The sequence below is a fragment of the Sebastes umbrosus genome, chromosome 18 (genome assembly GCF_015220745.1).
Source record: "Sebastes umbrosus isolate fSebUmb1 chromosome 18, fSebUmb1.pri, whole genome shotgun sequence".
Classification (NCBI taxonomy): Eukaryota; Metazoa; Chordata; class Actinopteri; order Perciformes; family Sebastidae; genus Sebastes; species Sebastes umbrosus.
The window spans coordinates 29,133,873-29,158,567 of record NC_051286.1 but is presented as its reverse complement, the minus strand read 5'-3'; the positions used below and the strand labels follow the sequence as shown (position 1 = coordinate 29,158,567).

Genomic DNA, 24,695 nt, shown 5'->3' with positions numbered 1-24,695 from the left:
TGTTCTTATTTGTCTCTATTAATGATGAGTAATGGGCTGCTCTGGCATCAGGGAGAGCCTTCCTATATGTTTTAAGACTATCTTGCCAGACTAAATGAGATTCTTCCTGTTTGTTGGAACGCCATATCCTTTCCAGTTTCCTCGATGCTTGCTTTAATTTGCGTGTTTGAGGGTTATACCATGGAGCTGACTTCCTTTGTTTTATTAACTTCTTTTTTAGAGGGGCAACAGAATCAAGTGTGACTCGCAGTGAGCCTGTAGCACTATCTACAAGATGATCAGTTTGGGTGGGGCTAAAGTTAGCATACGAGTCCTCTGTTATATTGAGACATGGTATTGAATTTAATGCTGATGGAATCACTTCCTTAAATTTAGCTACAACACTATCAGATAGACATCTAGTGTACACACTTTTGTCTGATGGTGTATAGTCTAGTAATAAGAATTCAAAAGTGATTAAATAATGGTCTGATAAAAGAGAGTTCTGTGGAAAAACAATTAAATGTTCAATTTCAACGCCATATGACGTAACAAGGTCGAGGGTGTGGTTAAAGCGGTGAGTGGGTTTATGCACGTTCTACGAGAAACCAATTGAATCTAATAAAGAGATAAACGCAGTACTGAGGCTATCATTATCAACGTCCACATGAATATTAAAATCACTTACTATAATGACTTTATCTGTTTTCAGGACTAGGCTTGATAGAAACTCTGAGAATTCAGATAGAAATTCAGAATATGGGCCTGGAGCGCGGTACACTATAACAAAGAGAATTGGCTGTAGTGTTTTCCAGGTTGGGTGTGAAAGACTAAGAACAAGGCTTTCAAATGAGTTATAATTTTGTTTAGTTTTAGGGTTTATTAATAGGCTTGAGTCGAAGATGGCTGCAACTCCACCTCCTCGGTCGGTGTCTCGAGGAATGTGAGTATTAATATGACTCGGGGGAGTGGATTCGTTTAGGCTGACATATTCTTCATGACACAGCCAGGTTTCAGTAAGACAAAATAAATCAATGTGATTATCTGATATTAAATCATTTACTAGTAGAGCTTTAGATGACAGAGATCTGATATTTAAGAGTCCACATTTAATTCTCCTGTTTTGTTGCTTTATTGCAGTGCTAGTGTTAGATTTTATTAGATTATTATGTTTAACTCCTCTTCTGTTTACTTTTGAATGTGTTTATGATTAAAGCACAGAGTTCTTCAGAGATCTAGCCTCTTCATTTTGTTCTCAAAGTGCACCAGATTGATGCATTTAACTTTTTTCAAAATTTCTGTAGTTCAATGTCACGAGAGTTGACGGAAATTCATGCAGTGGGCTTTTTTCAGTAGTGATATATTACAGTTAAAAAACTAAAACTGAAATGAATTTACTTTCATTTTTATTAGTCTTTTTTTTAAATGTGGTAATATGGTTTCAGTTTAGATTTAGGTTTTCTTAGAAGACATACACGTAGTTAGTTTCACTTTACTAAAAATATTTTTCACTGCTGATTTTTGATTCAGTTTGAGTTTTAGTTTACAATAACAACCCTGGTCACAACCCTCGCAAGATGACTCGTTTATCAGAATTTGATCAATTCGGTTCGATGACATTTGGGAAGTCTAAGAGCCACACAATAGAATTATTTATTTATCCCCATTCAAACCCAGAATATTAGTGTGCATGTGCAGTGTGTCAATGTCTGGTTATTGTAATAAAATCCACTATGGATAACCTTCCTTTAAAGTTGGCTTCAGAGACAGTCCGATATAACGGGCTTCCAGATGCTTCATTCAGTATACTGGATGGACCGGAGCACAGACCAAACACAGCCAGTCATAACAGAGACACAAACAAACCCTTGACCCTGACCATATTGTCAGGGTCAAGGGTTTGTGAACGTTTCCTGTGCCAGCTGGAGAATGTGTGAGTACAGACACATGGTGGATGTCCTCACGTAGGCCAGGGTAAATCCAGGCTTACGCTCAGAATACAAAGCATCACTCCCACTTATGTAACACGGGCACTGAACATGACGACATGTGCAACCCGCCGTGTAATTTAACCTTCTCTGTTTTACCCAGGAATGTTGAAGAACGTGCTCTGATTTTAATGTTTCTCATCTCCTCTTTGTTTTTTCTCTTCTTTATCTGTTTCTCTTCCAGTCCGAACCGCCCTAATAGCTATAATCGGATTCATGCCAACAAAGGGAGAGGGAGCAATAGGATCTCTTGATTATACTCCAGAAGAGAGGAGGGCCCTCGCCAAAAAGTAAGATTTGGTGGATGAAAATCTTTCCAGTGTTTACTCTCTGCAGAGCATGTGTTGTGTGTGCACGTCTATGGATAGAGAATGATAATGAGGTGAGTGGTGTGGAACAGTGTGCATGCTGGATTAGCAACCACACAGGTTGAGGATATGATCAATGTGGACAGTACATGCGTGATGCTGGTTGGATGGCATTAACACAGCAAACTCCATCCGAGTATGCAATGTAATCAGCACCTGAGCCTCGGTGGACATGCCTACCGCTAATAACTCACAAAAGGGAAGCCAGTCCTGGTATTACAAGATGACAAATTCATTATCGCCAAAATGCCCGATCTCTGGAGGGAGCATGAGTGGGCACGTTGCTCTTCATTTCCCACTGCGTTTCCCTCGGAGGAAACGGTCCAAAGCCAGAGAAGGAGGGGATCCAGCTGAAGCAGATGAGACGGGGGTCTTAATCAGCGGGCTGTTTCATTAGCACATGGAGATGAGATAGACAGGAAGACGCACTTTGCTATAAATATATAGCTGCTTATCTCCCTGATGGAAAACCCTTTTTTTTGTTTTACTCTGTCTAAGGCTGAGGCAGCACTTTTCTTCATCTCCTGTTCCTGTGTCCACGGTGGTTCATGAGAGCTGTCAGTCAGAAAAGGGCCTCTGCGCAGCTAGATTGTTTGCTAAGATATTTGTCAATTATTTTGAGTTTGCGGAGTTTGTGACTGACAGGTGAGCTGCCAGAGTTGTTGTCCAGCTTGTGATGTGGCAGGGCAAACACAGGGGGCCCTGTGGCTGGAGGTCTGGGAAGTTTCAGAAACGAATATGAATAATGTCATTCATTTCTGACACCTGGGTGCACACTTCATCGAGGAGACATGCTGTCATTGCAAGTAATATACGGTGTAAAGATATAATGTCATGTTGGGGGAATGTTGTGAACTACTTTTCTGGAGCAAAGTTGTTGAATTAATTGTCAAATAAATACATAATTTATCCCAGTAAGAATAGTTTGAGTTGAATTAAATCACAAAAAATTATAATTATTTTCTAGTGCTGATAACTGGAGACAGACCTTACAGAAGAATATGCTTCCTCTGTCTGTTTGATGATGTCATCCAGATTGCTCCAAATCCTCGGATCAATTGCACAGAGCAGTGCACATATACAGTATACTGTATATGATAACATCTGCTCTAGGGATGTCCCAATTCCATCTCAAATATCGCAATCACGGCCGATCAAGGCAGTTTAAACTGGTCGGTATCAGCTGTCACACAATACAATGCAGAGCTGTTTTATATGTCTATATCTCTATGTCTATATCAATCTCTCTCTCTCTCTCTCTCTCTCTCTCTCTCTCTCTCTCTCTCTCTTTATATATACATATATATATATATATATATATATACAGCATATACACCGATCAGCCATAACATGATGACCACCTGCCTAATATTCAGTAGGTCCCCCTTTTGCCGCCAAAACAGCCCTGACCCGTGGAGGCATGGACTCCACTAGACCCCTGAAGGTCCGCTGTGGTATCTGGCACCAAGCCGTCAGCAGCAGATCCTTTAAGTCCTGGAAGTTGTGAGGTGGGGCTTCCATTGATCGGACTTGTTTGTCCAGCACAAATTTGGAGGCCGAGTCAACACCTCCAACTCGTTGCCATCCACATGATGTCAAAGAAAACATGATTCATCAGACTGGACCACCTTCTTCCATCGCTCCGTGGTCCAGCTCTGATGCTCACGGGCCCATTGTAGGTGCTTTTGGCGGCGGACACGGGTCAACACGGGCACCCTGACCGGTCTGCAGCTACGCAACAAACTGCTTATCACTGTGTGTTCTGACACCTTTCTATCAGAACCAGCATTAACTTGTTCAGCAGTTTGAGCTCCAGTAGCTCTTCTATTGGATCAGACAACACGGGCCAGCCTTCGCTCCCCACGTGCATCAATGAGCCTCGGGTCTGACCCTGTCGCCGGTTCACCGGTTCTCCTTCCTTGGACCACTTTTGGTAGGTCCTGACCACTGCAGACCGGGAACATCCCACAAGAGCTGCAGTTCTGGAGATGCTCTGACCCAGTCGTCTAGCCAGCATTATCTGGCCCTTGTCAAAGTCGCTCATATCCTTACGCTGGCCCATTTATTCTACTTCCAACACAAAGTTCAAAGTTCAAAATGTTCACTTGCTGTCTAATATATCCCCCCCTCTGTCCTCTGTCCTCCATCAGTCAGTATCAGTCCTTCCTCCTGTCCTCTGTCCTCCATCAGTCAGTATCAGTCCTTCCTCCTGCACTCTGTCCTCCTCCATCAGTCAGCCAGCAGATAAGTTTACAAGAATTTACCAAACAGGTTAAAAGGCAAAGAGCCGTCCATCATAACTGGCTGTTTCCTACTGTTTCTCTCCAGTCTCTCTCCATGAACTTCATACAGCCTCTCCTTGAATGTATTAATAGTGTTGCACTTGGTTGTTCCTTGTCTGTTTGTTTAGGAAAAAAACTTGTCAGACAAAGCACCCCCTCCACATTGGAAAGGGAGTTTCAGATGCACCTTGTTTGAAGCATACAATGCCTTAAAACCTTCCGGCCACTAAATGTTACCAAATGTGAGATGAAATTGCAAGACCAACCCTTCTGGACCAATGATTGACACAACATTTCCAACGTGCTGCTGTCCTCTCAGTATGAATCTCAGACTTTACAAACAAAATTTCCAGTTCAGCTCGGATGTGTTCTTGATGAACAGAAAGTCTGCCTAAAAGGGTTCAAACAGTCATAAACCAACCATGGAGACTGTCTACATGGCATCTGCTTTTGGAGACTGTAGTCCTGTATACCTGTTTAAACTGTGTGACATGATAACTGGAGGCGTAAGAGAACATTCACCGTGCCTTGCAAACTGTCTGATGCCTAATAAGCCCAGCTTCTTCCCCGACTACATCTTGACTTCACTTGAATAGAATCCAATTTCAGTTTGGTTCCGGAGGAAAACACTGATTTGGATCATTTAATACCATAATGTATCCAAATCTGTCCACGCCACCTTTAGCCTGAGGAGCGCCGCAGTGATGATGTGGTGTTCCTTAGAGCATGATTCATCCCTCCTCTTCACAGCTGTAACATCAGCCCATTAGCTGATGCGAGGGGCGATTAGCTTTTCTAAGACAGATCCACAGAAACCGCTTTAATGTGTTGCATCTTGATGTTTTCTCCACATCACTGCACTAAGCGACTGTGTTGAACCTTCTCTTAGCAATATTGCATTGAGCTTTGCTGTCAGGACTGACATGAGGGCAAAAAGGTACACACAACGGTCTTAACCCTTAGCAGGGACCTGGTATTTGACTGTACCACACAATACAAACAGACAGCCAGTGCCACACCCTTATCTACACATAGATGCACACAGCTTTTGAAGCTGGGTTTTCTGACAGTTTGTTTACAGGATTCAGCCCTGAAAAGTATGGGCAGCTATATCTAATCTGTACAACTCATAATCAAGGTGCCAAAGTACCATTGGCATAACACCAGATGATGGTACATTTTTCTTTGGCAGATAAATCAATGTGCCTCCCACAGCACAGGCTGCTAACTTTGTGAAATGTAACTTTTAAATGCCGGATTCATTCAGAGTCTGCTTTCTTTTTCTTTGTTGGTGTTGACCACGGCACTCTCTGACCAACAGCCAACCAATCTCCACTGTGACTCTGTTGATTAGCTACCTGAGGTCTGTACTACGAAGCAGGATTTGGCGTTAGTGAGGTAACTTCAGGGTTAACCCTTCAGGGTTTTCAGTCCTACGAAGGTGGTTCACTTCTTACCGGGGTAGATCACCATGTTAATTGATGTTGAACAGCTAACCTGCTCCGGAGCAGGTTATGTTCCAGATAAGAGATCAACTCGTATGAAAGCACCGCCTACTGACCAATCAGAGCTCAGTGCGGGGATCGTATGGTAATATTACACAAAGACGAAGAAGTTACAGTCATATCAGACTAAAAACAACACAGTTTAAACTGAGAGATGCAGGAAGGACAGCTGGCTCTATGCTGTGGGTGTTTACCGCTTTGAATTATATTTTCATACTTATTTTTTTACTTGGTCTTGAGTCCGTTTCACACCGCCTGAGAGGGGGGATGCAGCTGAAAGAAGGTTCAAATAGTCATACACGCCGCATTACTGGGCATGATTAGGTGTAATCCAGTCATCCGTTCTACATTTAAAAGCTGTTTATATCTAGACGAGTAAATCTTACTTTTGAGTGTTCTGTTTAATTAATAACTGTTAATTTACGTATTCACACATCTGGAGTTTTTTCTATTACCAGCTGTTCTTCCTGCATTTGGCAGCTTCAACTGTGTTACTTTGAGTCTGATTATGTGTTTAATTTCTTCGTATTTGTCTAATATAGTTTACTCTTTGTAAAATGTGCCGCTCTGCCTGTCTGTCTGCAAATCTGTGGACTTGTCCATGTCTGTGATTGGTCAGATGCTGCAAACACCTCCCAGTTCATGTGAACGCGCTCATAACCAGACTGAGAAACCCTGGGTTGATTTACCGAGTTGATAACCACCTTCGTAGGACCGTTTAGCGAGATCTCGTTTGTTAGGGTTAGTGAAGCCAGATAACGAGAAGATACAATGGGTATGTTGAACTTGCTTCGTAGTACAGGCCTCTGGTCTACGGCTCTTCACTGGGCTGTTTGATGACTTGATTTTAGGGTTAGAAGGTTTAGGATAGATTTGGATTCAGAATAAAGGGTAATTCCAATCAGATCAATCAATCCAAAGGCCAATCAGAGCTTTGTACTGTAAATCGATTTAAAGCAGCAGTGGATAGAAATGGAGCAAATGTGATTTAAAAAAAGTTATTTTTATAAGACGGTCACAATATCCTGACAGTAGTGCACGAGACAAAGTCTCCTGTCACGGGCTAGATGTTCTAAAGCCTGAAAACTGATCCACGAGGAGGAGCAGAAGTCTAGTTATCTCTCAGAACACTTGAATTACAATATGCTGAAAGGTTATTATGGGATTTTTGCCCAGTGATGCCAAAAATATACTGCCTACTGAAGCTTTAAGAATGGGGACGTCCTCTCTCTACGTAGCTACGTATAGCTATGTTGTAGGTCAAGTTACAGAAATAACAACTCACATTGTTTCTTTGATCGTCACATCAAATGAACTGCTTGTAAAAATTGCTACCACAGCTTCAGAGACATCATTCACTACAGCTTGGTTAGGGCAACAACATGAAATGGGCTAACATGGGTCCATTGTTGCTGTTTGTTCCTTCTGACCATGAGTCATGCTAACTTTATACTTCCCGAGATTAGGGTAAGGCAGACTCCTAAACAAAGTATATTGTAGCAAGTAAAGAACGGTAACCCACAGCCTCACACGACATGTAAAGCAACCGCCCTGGAAATCATTTGTTTACATTCAGTTGGACTCAGAAAAAAGCGTTGAAATTATTAGTTTATGTAAGTCATTTTTATGTACAACGCTATGCTTTCCCAGATATATACACAATGCTGTTTTGCTGGAGTTGGGTTTCCCAAATCTCTAAGAAGGAAGGTGCGAGAGAAAAGTTAGCATGACCCGTAGACAGAATGGATACATTTATTAGAATAAGACAATAATGCAGCTGTTACATTACGTATTTAAGATAAGGTGTTGCGGCTAAGGCATTACATCAGTGTTGATTGTATTTCAAACTTATTTACACTTCATGATGAATTACAAGAATGAGCCACTGTATAATTGCATACAGGTAGCATTACATATATCAGTGAAAAATGTAATTATTGTACAAGCTGGTTGGTAAAAAGTATTAGCAGGTAAACCTAAATTTACTGTGACAAGTGAGCAAGAACATTCATGTCGGGCCTGTTCATAATTAACAGGTCATTCATTTTGTTACTGAAGCACTGCCATTGTACCCACAGTAATATTTTCATTTGTGAAGCAGATTGTTCTCTTATAGCGTGGAGGGACCTGGTATTCATCACATGGCCTGATACTGTCACAAGCAACTTAAAAAAAAATGAAGGTCTATGAATCTTTGAAATGCTTTCTTTAAACTCGTTTTTATTGGACTTTAATAGTCCTGCATGCACGTCACCCTGTGCAATCTGACAAGCAGCTACACACATTCCACCATCAAGCACTGGAGACTGGGGTTGTTGTACATCAGTTTATTGACAGAGAAAGGGTGACTTGTGCTCGCCAGTGGTCCTCATCAGGGATGTCCAGGAAGTCACAGGCGAAGATGTCCAGCTCGTCCGTTGGCAAGGTACCCTGACGGTCTGCCAAGCTGTCGCCCCTGCCACCTTCGACACGAAGAGCTGTGAAGTCATCCGTCGCGGCTCCTCCGTAGGCAAGCGAGCACAGAACTGGCAAGCACCTGCGGAGTAAGTGCTGGTGCCGGTGTGAACAGCGCCAAGGCAGGATTCACAGCTGGGATGAAGGTCTGACGGAAGGATGTAGCCAACCCGGCAGCCGGTACACAGACGGACACCTCCAGACCTCTTCATCTTCGTTACTTCTCACTTGACTTGTTGATCGCTGAAAAAGAAATGGGGGCAAAACTATGGTCACACAGCTGTTATATGTTACAAGAGTGGACGTAAGGGGGGGCCGTGCAGAGCATAACTGCAATGTCCCCAGTTTGATTCCAGCCAGGGGCCTTCATTGCATGTTGTGATGAACTCCCCATGTACCATGTGCTCTCTGGTAGGTCCCAGGACTTCTGCTGTGAGGCGTGTGGCTGCTCCATGCACTCTGCCCTCCTGGCACTGACCCCCAACAGCAACCCCAGCGCAGAGGACCACAAGGCTAAAGAGCTGGCCCAGCAAATCAACTTCAAGGTACAAACACTAACTGTTAAACGAGTCCTGTCTGATGTTAGGGCAGGACAGTAAACACATTTCAATTTCCCTCAAATTTTTTGAGGAAGAACTCAATTCTAAAGTAATAAATAGTGTCTGAGGCTCATCATTTCTCATGTTTTACAAGATAGTTGATGATATTTAAGTTATGATTCTCCCTATTTTCTGATGTGCTGCTGTTTTAATTTGCAGTTGATGCTGTTTGTTGTTCATGTAAACCCAACACTTTCCATCAGTACAAAAACAGGGTCATGAGTTTCTCTTTCTGGCTGGACCGCAGTAAAGCAGGGCCAGCACTATAAACGTGAAAGTCTGTCCCTGATTTACTGAGTGAGGAAGTGAGGAAGTTTCCCCATCGGCCGTTGCTCTTTTAAAATGAATAGGTGCCACCAGCCACCAGGGGAAAGTGGAAATAAGCTGATCATTTCACGCAAAACAAACTGTGGTAAATGATAAATGGACTTGCATTGCAGTATAGAGGGGAGTGCAATAGGCTCTAAAGAGACTTATCTTGACATGGTCTGAACACATGTAGAATTTTCTTGCCAACATGTTAGCTTGAGCATTTAATATATGGCATTGCCTGTACACGTCGTCATCATCAGACACTTGATCTGTAATAAAGTGCCCCAGATATTTAGTTTTATTACAAACACATAGCAGTTGTCCTGATCGATAAAAAGCCGGAAAGTTGAGGTCCCTATCTTCTTTTGTTCTACAGATCATGACAACACTCTTTTTTGCATTGTATTGCACATCATATCTGACCCCATACTCGGAGCATATATTCAGCAGCTGTTAGAACCCAGCACTGCTTGGAGAGATAATAGCCAGATCGTCAGCATACAGAAAATGGTTTACCAGGGTGTTATCAATCATACAGCCTTTTTACAGCCTCTTAGTTGGTCAGATAACTCATTCATGTGCACATTAAAGAGGGCTGGTGAAAGTAACCCCCCTTGTCTTACTCCATTACCAACACCAAAGGGATCGGAGACTCGATTGCCCCATTTCACCTGCATATTCTGGTTGGCATACCAATATGCCAAGATTCTTATAATGTTGTCAGACACGCACCTTTGACTCAATTTCAGAGACAACTTTTGGTGATTTACTCGATCAAAAGCCATAGATGCATTAATGAAAACAATTACAACAGAGGAGTTTTGCCTTCTATAGCTTTCGGCTGCTTCTTTCAAGGCATATATACACAAATCAGTGCCATGCTTAGCCTTGAAGCCAAACTGGTTGTCTGTGGTACCAAGATATTTACATAAACACTGTAATAAAATCCTCTCGAGGACTTCAGATACACCACTGGCTAGTGCAATTGGCCTGTAATTATCCGGGCTCCCAACCTTGCCAACTTTGTCCTTGATGACAGGCACAAGAGTAACAGACAACATAGAGTCTGGCAACAGTCCATGAGTCCTAAACCCTGTAAAACAAATGTCAAGAAGAGCTGCAACCTTTAGGCTTGCAAACATAAGATGTTCTGCAGTGATATGATCAGAACCACTTGCTTTATTATCAGGTAGCTGTGTTGTTGCTTGATAAACTGCATTGCTTGGGATTCCCAATGTGTCACTGTTAGCAATATTACCCACTTTGTAGGGGTCACTTTTAACACGATTAAATAAAGCAGAATAATGCTTCCTCCACAACTCAGCTATGTTATCGGCTCCAGAAACTCCCTATAGGGCATGGTAGCGATGTATTGGCCCTGTTCAGAGCTCTCACCTCTTTCCAGAAGTCAGTGAGATTGTTACAAAGTAGCTTTCAGCCGTAGAGTCCGCTCTCATAACTTGTTCGTGTTTGGAAACATAACGAACCACATATTTGTACCTAACATTAGTGAGCTTTTAACAGTCCAGGACCGGCCCCTGTCTGGGTGTAGCTGCCAGAACCCAAGCCTTAAAAGCCTCCTTACCTTCTGCATGATGTGCAGCCACATGCTTGCTCCAACCTGGCTTGATGTTGTAAAGTATGATCTGCTAGCCTCATACACAGCTCCCACAATACCATCATACATAGCACAGAGGGCTTTATGATGAGAAATGTCCTTACAGTTTACATCAGCACACATAACTGCACCTTTGGGTAGATGTACATCACTCGAGAGATCATCAGTTCTTTGATAGTATAACAAGACATCCTCATTAGTGAGCTTAACCCAATCTAACTTAGCCTTACAGGATCTATTGACCACACGAGTCATCTCAGGAAGATTATCAATATCAGACTCATAATCAATGGTACATGGTCAGACATGGCAGTCTCATAAAGTATTTCCATTGATCGCAGAGTAGCATGGGCATCAGCAGTGCAAATGCAATGGTCAAGCCATGATCTTGAGTGCCAGGCTTCACTTATCTACGAATAGCTATCTGCAAGTAAGAACAGTTGACTGGATAATATAAGATTGTTATCATCACAAAACTGCAACATGTGTTTAGCAAACAATGAACACTTATCTGAAATTCTTCTGTATGTAGCATTGACAGCTAAAAACGGTTAACAGCAGTCCAAATTCAAAACACTGGAGCCGTGGCCCGTCCCCTCCTCCGATGTGACTGATAGCAGCGCACTTTTTCACAATTTGAGGGTTACCTTCTAGATACGACAGTGTTAGCTTCTCGTCAGCAGCAGTAGTTGGAATCACTTCACCATCTGTGTGTCTCAAATATTCACAGAGAGATGTACCGAGGCTTTTTAGGTTGGTAGAATCTAACGTTAACGTTACCTCAACGAGTGTGGAAATGGTCAGTGGACTGGATCACACCGGCCAAAACAAAAACAGACGTTCTGGACCAGAATGGAAATTTCAAAGGAGAACATACTAGCTGTAACATGGTTGTTGGAGAAGCCAGTATTTCAATTCAGCATGTTTCCTTCATCTCTGATGACATATCATGGTCATTTTATGATTTATTACAGTAAATATATTACATATTGGTCCTTTAACATGCAGAGGAAAAAAACTTAGCTGCTTTAATGTTTCTATTCTCTGTAGAACCAGGAGTTAATCCGAGTCGCAGCTCTGAGTACATCATCATAACGTAGGCTGCAGTCTAACTCAGAGCAGACGATAATGGTGGTGGGAATTATGCTCCATTAATCTGTGTGCTCATATGAATTTACCATGTTATTATCCATCCATTATCTGTAACCACTCATCCTATACGGGGTCACGGGGGATGAACCTGCAACCCTCTTGCTGTGAGGCGCCAGTGCTAACCAGTGCACCAGCGAGCAGCCCTCCATGTTCTCATAATACAGTTAATTCCTCCCTCCTCATTGTTTTTAATTAATGCCATTAATTAACAACCAAGCTTTTATTTGTTTGTGCTGGCCACATCCTTGGCTATTATTTGACATTCGGCCATAATAACAAAGACAGCCCACAGTCCAGTAATTAATCAGCACAAACGCATCTGAAGTGAGCCACAATGAGAAGGGAAATGTCATGCACTGCTTTATTTAAAAATAATTATTGTTCTATTTGTTATTGAAGTAAATGTGACAGTTTATCATGATCTGCATGCAGCTCTATGACAGGAGCCAAGGCACAGTGTAGATGACTGCCGTTCCCTGTGTATTCCTGCAGGCAGAGTCCAGTTTATCCAGACAGGCCAGTGAGAGCGGAGGTGCAGAGAGCGATCCTTCCACACTCACCGAGGGAGACACCTCTACCTCCACGTCTGCAGGCCAGGAAGATTCTGAAGAGCCCTGGGCTGAGCAGGTAGGTACACACCATCCCCGTGGTTTTATATGTTTTAACTACAAATTTGACTTTACTGGCAACTATTTCAAAAAGCATACTAATTGCAGCTATTGGTTTCATGTCAGTATTCTATGAAAATCAACTTGCATATTCTAGAAAGATAATAATTCACCACAGTGACCGCTTAGTGACCGTAATATAGGTACAAGTTGATATTACATAAACAACAATAAATGTGATGGAGAGCGGGGCCTGATCAGGGCACTCTCCATATATACCTTAATCAGTTTTAAAAAGAGATTACATTATTAAAAAGGATGGTAAAGAGAGAGAGAAGAAAAGAAATGGATAAGATTACACACACTAGCAGACATCCATATATGTAAATAGACAAACCTGTGAAATAGAATTAAGATTCACATTATAATATCATCGATTACAAAGTAATTATTAGTAAGCAACTTCCAGAGATAATCCATAAGGAAAACATTGGGGAGATAAAAACAAACCTTTTACGGCTTTCTTAAATAGTTCTGGTGACAACTTTAAGAGATGAGATGGAACTGAGATGTTCGACACACAGGAGGTCTGAGTTTGGAGTTATTTTGAGTCAAATTATTGTGGAATTGTTGATTATAGGAATACAGTTCATGGAAATACGAGGAAAGGGTCCTGTTCAAAGAGCTGTAGTTGGTTAACTTGATAAACACCGAGCATGCCGGACTGGAAAAACAAAGGTTATAACGGATATGTAATGTTTTAAACTTCTGGTGAATATAATCCAATCAATCTTATTTCCATAGATGTATTTTGTATATACAGTTCCCTTTGTTAACACCTTATTTGTATTTACTTCTTCTCCAAGGTGGTCTCTAGCTCTCCCGTCATCTCCGTTCTTTTTATCCATCCATGGTCAGCTCCATCGGGGCCGTTTCAATGCATTCAAAACTCAGGCAGTTTCAACAAAGCTCAGAGAGTTAACAGTGGTAGTGGGCAATATGGATAAAATCCTCAATCAGAATCAGAATCCTGTTTATTGCCACGTGTAAAAGGTATACACTAGGAATTAGCTTTGGTTTTGTTGGTGCAAATAAGCAGTATAATAATAAAAGAATAGATAAAAACATTAGAATAAAATAAGAATAAAACAAATTTCTTGAAGTGTACAGATCCTGGAGGGAGGGAAGGTTGCAGCTGATCTCCATCATGGTCTGGGGCAGGTTGAATTTCTTCAACTGCCTCAAGAAATACATCCTCTGCAGATTGGTGTCTGGAGGTGCAGCCGTTGGTGTACAAGGAGAAGAGCAGAGGGGAGAGAACGCAGCCTTGGGGTGCACCGGTGCTGATGGTCTGGGTGTCGGAGACTTGCTTCCCCAGCTTTACGTGCTGACTCCTGTCAGTTAGAAAGTCTGTGATCCACCTGCAGGTGGGGTCAGGCACGCTCAGCAGGGAAAGCTTGTCCTGTAGCAGAGCTGGGCTGATGGTGTAGAATGCAGAGCTGAAGTTCACAAACAGGATCCTGGCATAGGAGCCAGGGGAGTCCAGGTGCTGGAGAATGTAGTGGAGGGCTATATTTACTGCGTCATCTACAGACCTGTTGGCTCTGTAGGCGAACTGCAGTGGGTCCAACAGGGGGTTGGTGATTGTCTTTAGGTGGTGGAGCACAAGTCTAAGGGCACGTTCACACCAGCCTTGTTTAGTCCGGTTGAACAGAACCCTGGAGCGTTTATCCCCTTAGTGCGGTTTGTTTGGGTTGGTGTGAACGCCGGACTCGGACTATGGTGTGGACCAAACAACCGCTCTCTGGTCCACCTCGAAGGGGTGGTCTCGGTCCGCTGTCAAGTGAACTCTGGAGCAGTTCGTTTTTGGTGTGAACACCGTTCAAACCAATCACAGGAAGTGTACCATTTTATCTGTCATTTCATTGGTTAAAAGAACATTTATTTTTTCTGTTTTGGTTAGCGGTGGCTATTAGCGCATTTGCTAGCAAAATGTCGAGTGGCAGGGGACAAACCTGGACTCACGACGAAGTGAGATGCCTCCTTAACATACAGGCTGAAGATGATGACAGCGTCTTCCTCGAAATGCCTGCATTAATAAATGATTTAATACCTGTCTCTACTAAAGTGTGCTGATATGTGCTCCAGATCAACACCAACATGAACAGAATCTGACGGTGCTCCATGATTTACCATATCCAGCTAGAAAATTAGGAGCGGTTTATTGTCTCTATTGTCTCTTTACCTGCCAACTGTCTGACCAATAATCACATGACATTTCCACCACCTGAGTTTTGTCTTTGTGAACGTAAACTGGACCAGTTGGAAAATTGAAACAATGTTTCATCTTTGCATTGGTTTTATCGATTTTAGGAACCAGACCTTTAGGTGTGAACAGGACACTTAATGGTGAACCGGACCTGTAGGTGTGAACAGGACACTTAATGGTGAACCGGACCTGTAGGTGTGAACCGGACACTTAATGGTGAACCGGACCTGTAGGTGTGAACCGGACACTTAATGGTGAACCGGTCCTGTAGGTGTGAACAGGACACTTAATGGTGAACCGGACCTTCAGGTGTGAACAGGACACTTAATGGTGAACCGGACCTTCAGGTGTGAACAGGACACTTAATGGTGAACCGGACACTTTATGGTGAACTGGACCTTTAGGTGTGAACAGGACACTTAATGGTGAACCGGACCTGTAGGTGTGAACAGGACACTTAATGGTGAACTGGACCTTCAGGTGTGAACAGGACACTTAATGGTGAACCGGACCTGTAGTTGTGAACAGGACACTTAATGGTGAACCGAACCTGTAGGTGTGAACCGGACCTAAATATCTGTATACACTGGCTCAAATAAAAACAGGCAGCCATCTTCAAAGACCTCATTAACATAACATTGATGAAATCATCTAAATATTCAGCCATGACATTCTAAACCTTTGAGATAACACTAAGCTCCGCTCTCTGTCCTCCAACACAACGTTTCCATCATGGATGTATTCCACTATTCCAGCGTTGTCTTCCAGCAACATGTCACCTCACCAGATTTCCCAACGAGACATGTCCTTGAGCGAGACTCTCTCCATCATGTTGTCAGACACTTCTAATAACAATCAGAGCCTGTCATGGACTCCATGCTGGACCAATTTCAGAAACTGTTGTCCCTATTAGTCAGTTAGACACAGAAACATGGGAGAATAGGGTCCAGGTTGAAAAGTACTGAAGTTACCCCTCTAATCTCCTGGGTACTGGACTGAGCAGTGGGTGTTCTGAAGCTTCACAGTGTATAATCAAAAGGAATATATAGTATAGTGCTGTCTATATGCAGTCAATTACGGATATTTCACATTGTTCCTTTTTATTGGTACACGCTTCATCACCGGCTGACATCCCACTGAGCTCCAACATCATGTTCAATAGGAGATGATTGTGCATGCTGACTCTGCAGCAGCACCATGCCAGCTGTATCGGTTGCACTGAGTACTGTAGTTCTCTTCACATCATTGGTGCCTCGCTGCCGTGTCTGCAGGACATCTACACCGAGCGCTGCGTGCGCAGAGCAAACGGCATCATAAAGGACTCCACTCATCTCTCACATGGCATGTTCACACTCCTGCAGTCCGGGAGAAGATACAGAAGTGTGAAATCAAGGACTACTCGGCTGCTAAACAGCTTCTTCACCACAGCAATCAGACTGCTCAATCACAGTATGTGAACTGCACTAAAGAGACTGTCCCTTTAATAATAGTTTTCATTTTTATATTAACTATTTATTCTATTCTATTTTTAGCGTACTTTTAGCTTATTTATTAGTGCTCTTAATTATTAGTTAATTACTGTATACTTACTTTACTTTATTTTCACCAATTGTTTTGCACTGAATTTCTGAGTGGTGGATGTAAGAAACACAATTTCGTTTTTATGTGGAGCATAAAAATGACAAATAAAGGAATCTTGAATCTTGAATCATAGTGGATGTGCTATGGTAGCTTGGCTTCTTTTCACCAGTTCAGATGATATGGACAAGCTTTGTTGCCTAAGAGGATTGATTTTGGCGGTCTGAAGGAGCAGAGAGGACTTAGATTAGTGTTTCTCAGTTTGGATGATCTGAGGACGGACTCACCATCTGCCGTTGAAGTTGGAGGGACAAAAGTTAAAACTTGTCTGACCCCCGGTATCCCACTCTGCTACGTGTATATATGTTCTATATGTTTCTGCTGTAAAACAGATGCTCCACTTGTAAAATGTTTTTACCTTTTTACCTTTCACCTCTAGTATTGTCTCATTGTCGTCCTCCTCCGCAGGCAGAGGCGTCTCCAGCCACAGGACTAGAGGAACCCCTGCCCCCTGTGGCCCCCGGCACCGGTCGCCCTCTCAGCCCCCGGCAGCGTCGCACCCAGCAGCACGGGCAGCAGGGCCAGAGAGACACCGGTAGAGAACCAGCCAGCAGGCCGCTCTTCGCCCCGGCTCCTCGCCAACCTCAGGACGAGAGCCACGCGGGCTCCGTATTCCTCATCGTGGTGCTCACTCTGGCCCTGGCCGCACTCATCTTCCGCAGGATCTACCTGGCTAACGAGTACAAGTTTGACTACGAGCTGTGACCACACACTTGGCCGCCCCGCCCCCCCCCCCCCCCCCCCCCCCCCCCCCACCACCAACCCCCCCTGCTACCACGCTAACAGAACTCCAGCCAGCTGAATTGGAACCAGAGCCGAGGTGGTGGCTGACGGTGACTTCCTGCTTGTCAGCAGAGGGTTGGGTCTCCACTGGGGGGGGGGACTTTCATTCCTGCAGAGGAGGCGCTCCACTCACCACAACACCTCCACGGTGTCTTTTAATCAATGTGAATTATTTTACTCTCCAGAGGGTCATGCATTTTTAAAAACGGGAAGCTTTGTTGTGTTTGTGATCAGTGCAGCAGCCACACACACACACACACACACACACACACACACCACACGTACACTGTCCTGGGGCTGCCGCTTGTTCCCATTATTTAATTCAAACTGTAATATGATATGTAAACAAGGTTATGGGGGATTTCTGTCTTAAAGTCATGACTTAATCATGGAAGCATCTGCACAGAGTGGATCTGCTTTAGTGACTTCTTCTTGATGTGCTTTAACTTCCTGTTTGGTCAGGTCAGTCACACCATACGGGACTCTATTTAAACGGTGCGACTGCAACAACAACCACTGTGTGGGCGTCTTCACGTGCACCCGCTGTTTGGGTTCATATGGGTGATATGGAATTGGATATAGATATGGAGGTCTGAATTCTCATGTGTCTCGCGTCGTAAATGGATCATATTGTAATTAATATGATATGTCTACAGGAATAAAACATGAAATGAAACTGTTGTTTAAAAAGTTGGAAAGGAAGCAGTGATGAGGCGGAGAAATGATGAGCCCTGGTAATCTGATGTGTGCCACATAAACAGGCCCAATGTTGGGTTAGAAGTGACCAGTCTGATGTGTGTAGAGGTGTGTGTGTCCTGCCGCCTTCAGATGGCTGCAGGGATTTAATGAAATGAAGGAGAAGCTTTAAAGCAGCTGTGAACAACAGATCGATGCAGACTGCTTTACCAACATTCGTGTGTTACACCATGTTCCTTGACCGTTGTAATGTGTGTCTGCAGGGATGCTGTTGAAGGGATGTTATCACAGTTTCTACAAGTAGAGGAGAGCGGGCCTCAAGGTCACAATCTCACACAAACCATCCAAAAATGTGACCTTACTGTAGCTAGGAATAGAAATGTTCCATCACAATATTGTCAGGTATTTTGCTGACCACCTGATCTGCTGAGAGTCAACAGAAGCACAGCGGAAGACGGACTATTTCTGACACTGGCCATGAGGATATGAGCCTACTGTACCTGGAAATATTGTCAGGTACTTGCCCTTTCTTTCATTGCTTTTAGAGCCTGAATAACCTAAATATAATAGAATCATATATCTATCTAATATCTAATAACAGCTACTTGTAGCGTGACAGTGTCCTTGCAGCAGCACCTCCTGCGGTCACAGGGGAACTCTACCTACACGTCACAGTGTGTTTCCAGGTGTTGGGGAGTTCTAGTATAAATCCTTTAGTGTCTTCAGAGGGAGCTGAGTGAAGTCTGAGAAGAGTTAGAAAGAAGTGATATCAACAGACCTCTGTAGGTCCCTGAGGCTCCAGGCTCCATTAGCTGCTACTAGCAGAACACAATTGAGACTCCAACCAAACTGTCCGTGCCCGAGTTGCATTGTGGATAATGTAGGTGCCCGGTTTTGACAAGGAAAAAGAATGTGTGGAACTACTGTATGAAGACGTTATCTCTAGTTCTGCTGCATCAACTTTGAAACCTTTTTGGATTTGTAACTCTTGAGTCTCACAGTGTTACCGTGCAACGCTAAATCAGTGGTCACAGATGTGGTGTAACACCTGCTATAATCACATTAAACTTTCATTTTAAAGCCAATTGAAATGCATCTACTAGTTGGAGACTGTTTAAATTACATTATTACACGGCGTTGTTGAATACTCGATTCTGACTGGTCAATCACGGCGTTCTACGGTCTGCTATTTCTTTATAGCAGACCGTTGCTATGTATAGCAGACCGTTGCTATGTATAACAGACCGTTGCTATGTATAGCAGGCCGTTGCTATGTATAGCAGACCGTTGCTATGTATAGCAGACCGTTGCTATGTATAACAGACCGTTGCTATGGGCACAGCTCTGATGTCAGACTCTGGCGGACCGTTTTTGTGTCAAATGATTGATTTCTTCAGTAAGTAGTCGTGTAATAAGCGGGATAATGTACAGCTAGCGGGTCATTGTTGTGAAAGAATCCCCTTCAGGGCAATGAGAGACCCCCTCGGCGTCGCCCTGTCAACAATGATCGGCTCCCTGTAAATTATCCCTTACATTGTTTATTTACAATTTTAATAATGTTTCATAGTTACAGTTACAGTATGTAGCAATGTTACTCCAGACACAGACATATTTTTTATTTTTATTTTTATGATAATTTGATCTGTGTAAAGTGTCTGAATTACCAGAAAAGCACTATATAAATAAAATGTATTATCATTATTATTATTATTATGTTCCTGAGACGTTTATTCTCAGTGCGACGTCTAAAACCCAACTAGCTACTTTGTGCTCCCTCATTTAAATGAAAGTCCCACCTGCGCTGGGCACAATACCAAAAGCAAATAGAGAACCTGAAGTTCTATCGGATTGCTCAATGAATTGCTCAATGAATAATAATAATAAAGTCCCAGGAGAGCGCTGTTCATGTTCAGTGTGAGACATTCAAACAATCATTTGTTGCGTTTCCATTTTGTTTTGAAGTCATTTTAAGCCGAAACATGATGTTTGTTTACTAAACCTAACCCAGTAGTCCTGTTGCCAAAACCTACCTAAGCAGTAGGGGTGTAACGATTCATCTACTACATCGATGTATCCATTTATATTCCTATGATCCAACTACATCGATAGGTACTCGGCAAATTGTTCTTCACGGGAGACGTATATCGATACAAAATCAATTTGAAACGCAAAAATCGATTGTATGGATACTAAGGATTTGTACCTTGTATTTAAGGACAACAAACGTTATATGAATGTTTTTTAGCACTTTTATTAGTAAAGAAAAGTTAAACGTTACTCCGGTTCTCCAGACATGCATCAGCTTGCCAGCTCTGCCCTCTGCAGCGTGAGGACGCATCCATGGCGTGCGTGCAAACGAACGGCGCACCGGACTCCTCGCTCTCTCACCCGGTAACGGCGTGGAGGGAGACGGACACCGGTCTGCACGAGCTGCCGGCTCTGCGGTGCCGAGGAGAGTTTCAGGCGTCATCAGTCCACTTGAATAGGGCGGCTTCACCAACCGGAGCTTTCCCCGTGCACTGTCGTTTTTCATTCAGAGAAAATGACTTTCCTTTTTCCGTCATTATATCTACATGCATGAGGCATCAGCCTCACGTATCCAGCCGGAGAGCAGACGGTCCGCGAGGCAAATTATCATGATGGGAGTAAAGTAAAAAACTAAACAGTAATTCAACTAACGTTCATTTGTTAATTGATCTACTGTGGATATTGAAGATGAGGACAGAAGCAGCAGGTTAAACCACTGTTCATTGAACTTGAATAGAAGTTGGTTTATTATATGTAGTGTTAAATATTGCACTGCCTTGTATCTTGAGAACTGAAGCAACAGGTCCTGAAGTTGCACTTTTTATTATTTTCTAATAAAAGCTGTATGTATTTGCCATTAATTGTTGTTTACTTGTTTATATCCATAATTAATTTATCTCTGATTCCCTCACAAGAAAAACTTTGAGGAATCCTGCCCTGCTCTGTCCAGTATCACATATTTATTTCACAGTCACACTGACTGAATCTTTGGCCAAAAAAAGTTACTTTATCAATTTCAAATCATTGAATCGTATCGTATCGTATCGTATCGTATCGTATCGTATCGCTCTATGAGCCAAATATCGTCCTTGAATCGTACGGAACCATGGAAATCGTATCGTATCGTATCATATCATATCGTAAACATGTATCGTTACACCCCGACTAAGTAGTGTTTTTACATTTTTTGTTTTGTTTCAATTTGCAACATTAATCACACGTTTAAAATGGTTTAAAACTGTGACCGTAATCTGGGAGAAAGTATGTTTCCCTCAAAACATATTTTGCTTCTGCAGTTTAGTTGTATGGGAACGTAGTTCTGTTGGAGACAGGGCTGCCCACTGGGACAGAAACAGAAAATAAATGTCTTTGCCATGTGTCAAGTTTTATAATGTCTTTCCTACACATCCTGTAGGGATTAGAGCATTGTTGTTAAACTCCTGGTAATACCCAGGTCAGCAGGTCCTACATATTACCCTTGTCCATTATATGTAGCTGTGTATAATCGCAGGGATTATAGATTTCAGAGGCAAGATGTCTACCTATCTGAAGCTACTGTGAAGCACAGCTGTGTATTTCTGAGATATATTTCGGTTATTTCTTCTCTTTCTTCTGTCCGTAGAGTTTGATTGATGTTTTTCAGCCCATTCTCACTGCGCTGTGTAGAAGTTAGAAGTTGATGTTTAAACAAGTCTAAAGAGTGTCCAGCTGTGCTATAGTGGCTCTGTGAGGCTGTCTTCTGAGCTAAACACTAACATGCTGATGTTTAGCAGACATACTGTATAGTTTACCATGTTCATCCACTTAGTTCAGCATGTTAGCATTCTAACAAACACCATGTATAGTGCAGGCTCATGGGAGTGTCATTAGTTTTGCAGGTATTTGGTCATAAACCAAAGTATTGGACAAGTTGAAATTTTGACCTGATGGTGGCGCTTTAAGTCATTCAGTAGTTGTTGAGATATAGGACTATAAAACCAAACTGTCAGCCTTATGGTGGCACCACAGGAAAGGCCGGGGATCACCACAGTCATTATGATTCATCCACTGAGCACCATGAATGGAAATCCATCCAATGGTTGTTGCGTTATTTCAGTCTGGACCAAAGTGGTGGACGGACCAACAACCGTCTGCTGCAAGCGAAGTTAAAGACCCTGAGACACAGGTAAGTAAACCTCTCTCACCTTCTGCCCTTTAAACACACTAAATTCACATTTGGTATCAATTAAATCAAGCTAAGTGTGGAGAGAGTCGAGTCTCAAGTCAATCAAGTCTTGCAGCAGCCAAAACCGACCCAAGTCTCAAGTTTTGACCTGGTAATAATCTGTATAAACCAAACAGCAGCATGCATGCCTTGTATTGCAATATACTGTATACTTACAAGTGCTGGGCCTAGATATGTCCGAGCTATGTATAAAAAAAGACATTAACATAGAAAGCAAAATGTTCGAACTTAATGCCATTTTATAGTCAGCATTCAGCAGGTGTTTTAACTGGAGCTCGAGTCTGACTTGTTTCAGTGGATTTGGACTTGTTTTTATTAACTTGAGTCTTGACTTGGACTTGTTTCAGTAGACCTGGACTTGTTTCAGTAGACTTAGACTTGTTTCAGTAGACCTAGACTTGTTTCAATAGACTTGGACTTGTTTTAGTAGACCTGGACTTGTTTCAGTATACTTGGACTTGTTTCAGTACACCTGGACTTGTTTCAGTAGACCTGGACTTGTTTCAATAGACTTGGACTTGTTTCAGTAGACCTGGACTTGTTTCAGTAGACTTGGACTTGTTTCAGTAGACCTGGACATGTTTCAGTAGACCTGGACTTGTTTCAATAGACCTGGACTTGTTTCAGTAGACCTGGACTTGTTTCAATAGACTTGGAATTGTTTTAGTAGACCTGGACTTGTTTCAGTATACTTGGACTCGTTTCAGTAGACCTGGACTTGTTTCAGTAGACCTGGACTTGTTTCAATAGACCTGGACTTGTTTCAGTAGACCTGGACTTGTTTCAATAGACTTGGAATTGTTTTAGTAGACCTGGACTTGTTTCAGTATAGTTGGACTCGTTTCAGTAGACCTGGACTTGTTTCAGTAGACTTGGACTTGTTTCAGTACACCTGGACTCGTTTCAGTAGACCTGGACTTGTTTCAGTAGACATGGACATGTTTCAGTATACTTGGACTCGTTTCAGTAGACTTGGACTTGTTTCAGTATACTTGGACTCGTTTCAGTAGACCTGGACTCGTTTCAACAGACTTGGAATTGTTTTAGTAGACCTGGACTTGTTTCAGTATACTTGGACTTGTTTCAGTAGACCTGGACTTGTTTCAGTAGACTTGGACTTGTTTCAGTACACCTGGACTTGTTTCAGTAGACCTGGACTTGTTTCAATAGACCTGGACTTGTTTCAACAGACTTGGAATTGTTTCAGTAGACCTGGACTTGTTTCAGTATACTTGGACTCGTTTCAGTAGACCTGGACTTGTTTCAGTAGACTTGGACTTGTTTCAGTAGACCTGGACTTGTTTCAGTAGACCTGGACTTGTTTCAATAGACCTGGACTTGTTTCAGTAGACCTGGACTTGTTTCAATAGACTTGGAATTGTTTTAGTAGACCTGGACTTGTTTCAGTATACTTGGACTCGTTTCAGTAGACCTGGACTTGTTTCAGTAGACTTGAACTTGTTTCAGTAGACCTGGACTTGTTTCAATAGACCTGGACTTGTTTCAGTAGACCTGGACTTGTTTCAATAGACTTGGAATTGTTTTAGTAGACCTGGACTTGTTTCAGTATACTTGGACTCGTTTCAGTAGACCTGGACTTGTTTCAGTAGACTTGGACTTGTTTCAGTACACCTGGACTTGTTTCAGTAGATCTGGACTTGTTTCAATAGACCTGGACTTGTTTCAGTAGACTTGGACTTGTTTCAGTATACTTGGACTCGTTTCAGTAGACTTGGACTTGTTTCAGTATACTTGGACTCGTTGCAGTAGACCTGGACTCGTTTCAGTAGACTTGGACTTGTTTCAGTAGACTTGGACTTGTTTTAGTAGACCTGTACTTGTTTCAGTATACTTGGACTCGTTTCAGTAGACCTGGACTTGTTTCGGAAGACCTAGACTTGTTTCAGACTTGACTTGAAAATTGCCCTCAAGAATTTGAAAAAAATTGAGACTTCACCCAACAAGACTTGAGACTTCAGCCTCGTATTTGACTGACCTGAGTCTTGACTCGGTTTTGTTTTGATTGATCTGAGACTTGACTTGGACTTGCTTTGACTGACTTGACACTTTATTTTGACTTGCCAATAAGGACTTCAGCTATAAATGAACTAGTGCTCAAGTTCAAACAGACAAGCTGAAGCTGAGGATCCACATGTTCTCTGTATGCAGCAGATTGTTTAAAGGCACAGAGA

General features: G+C 42.6%; 1 protein-coding gene across 1 annotated transcript in view; it reads left to right on the top strand.

Annotated features, from left to right (window-relative positions):
* The window catches only part of ube2j1 (ubiquitin-conjugating enzyme E2, J1), a 43,457-nt gene extending 24,121 nt beyond the window's left edge, over positions 1-19,336 (top strand). The window contains exons 5-8 of the mRNA XM_037750683.1: positions 2,152-2,257; positions 8,992-9,121; positions 12,750-12,884; positions 17,181-19,336. Coding sequence (XP_037606611.1) covers positions 2,152-2,257; positions 8,992-9,121; positions 12,750-12,884; positions 17,181-17,477 — 668 coding nt within the window. The 3' untranslated portion in view covers positions 17,478-19,336. The remainder of the gene's footprint in view (positions 1-2,151; positions 2,258-8,991; positions 9,122-12,749; positions 12,885-17,180) is intronic.
* The last annotated feature ends 5,359 nt before the right edge of the window (positions 19,337-24,695 follow it).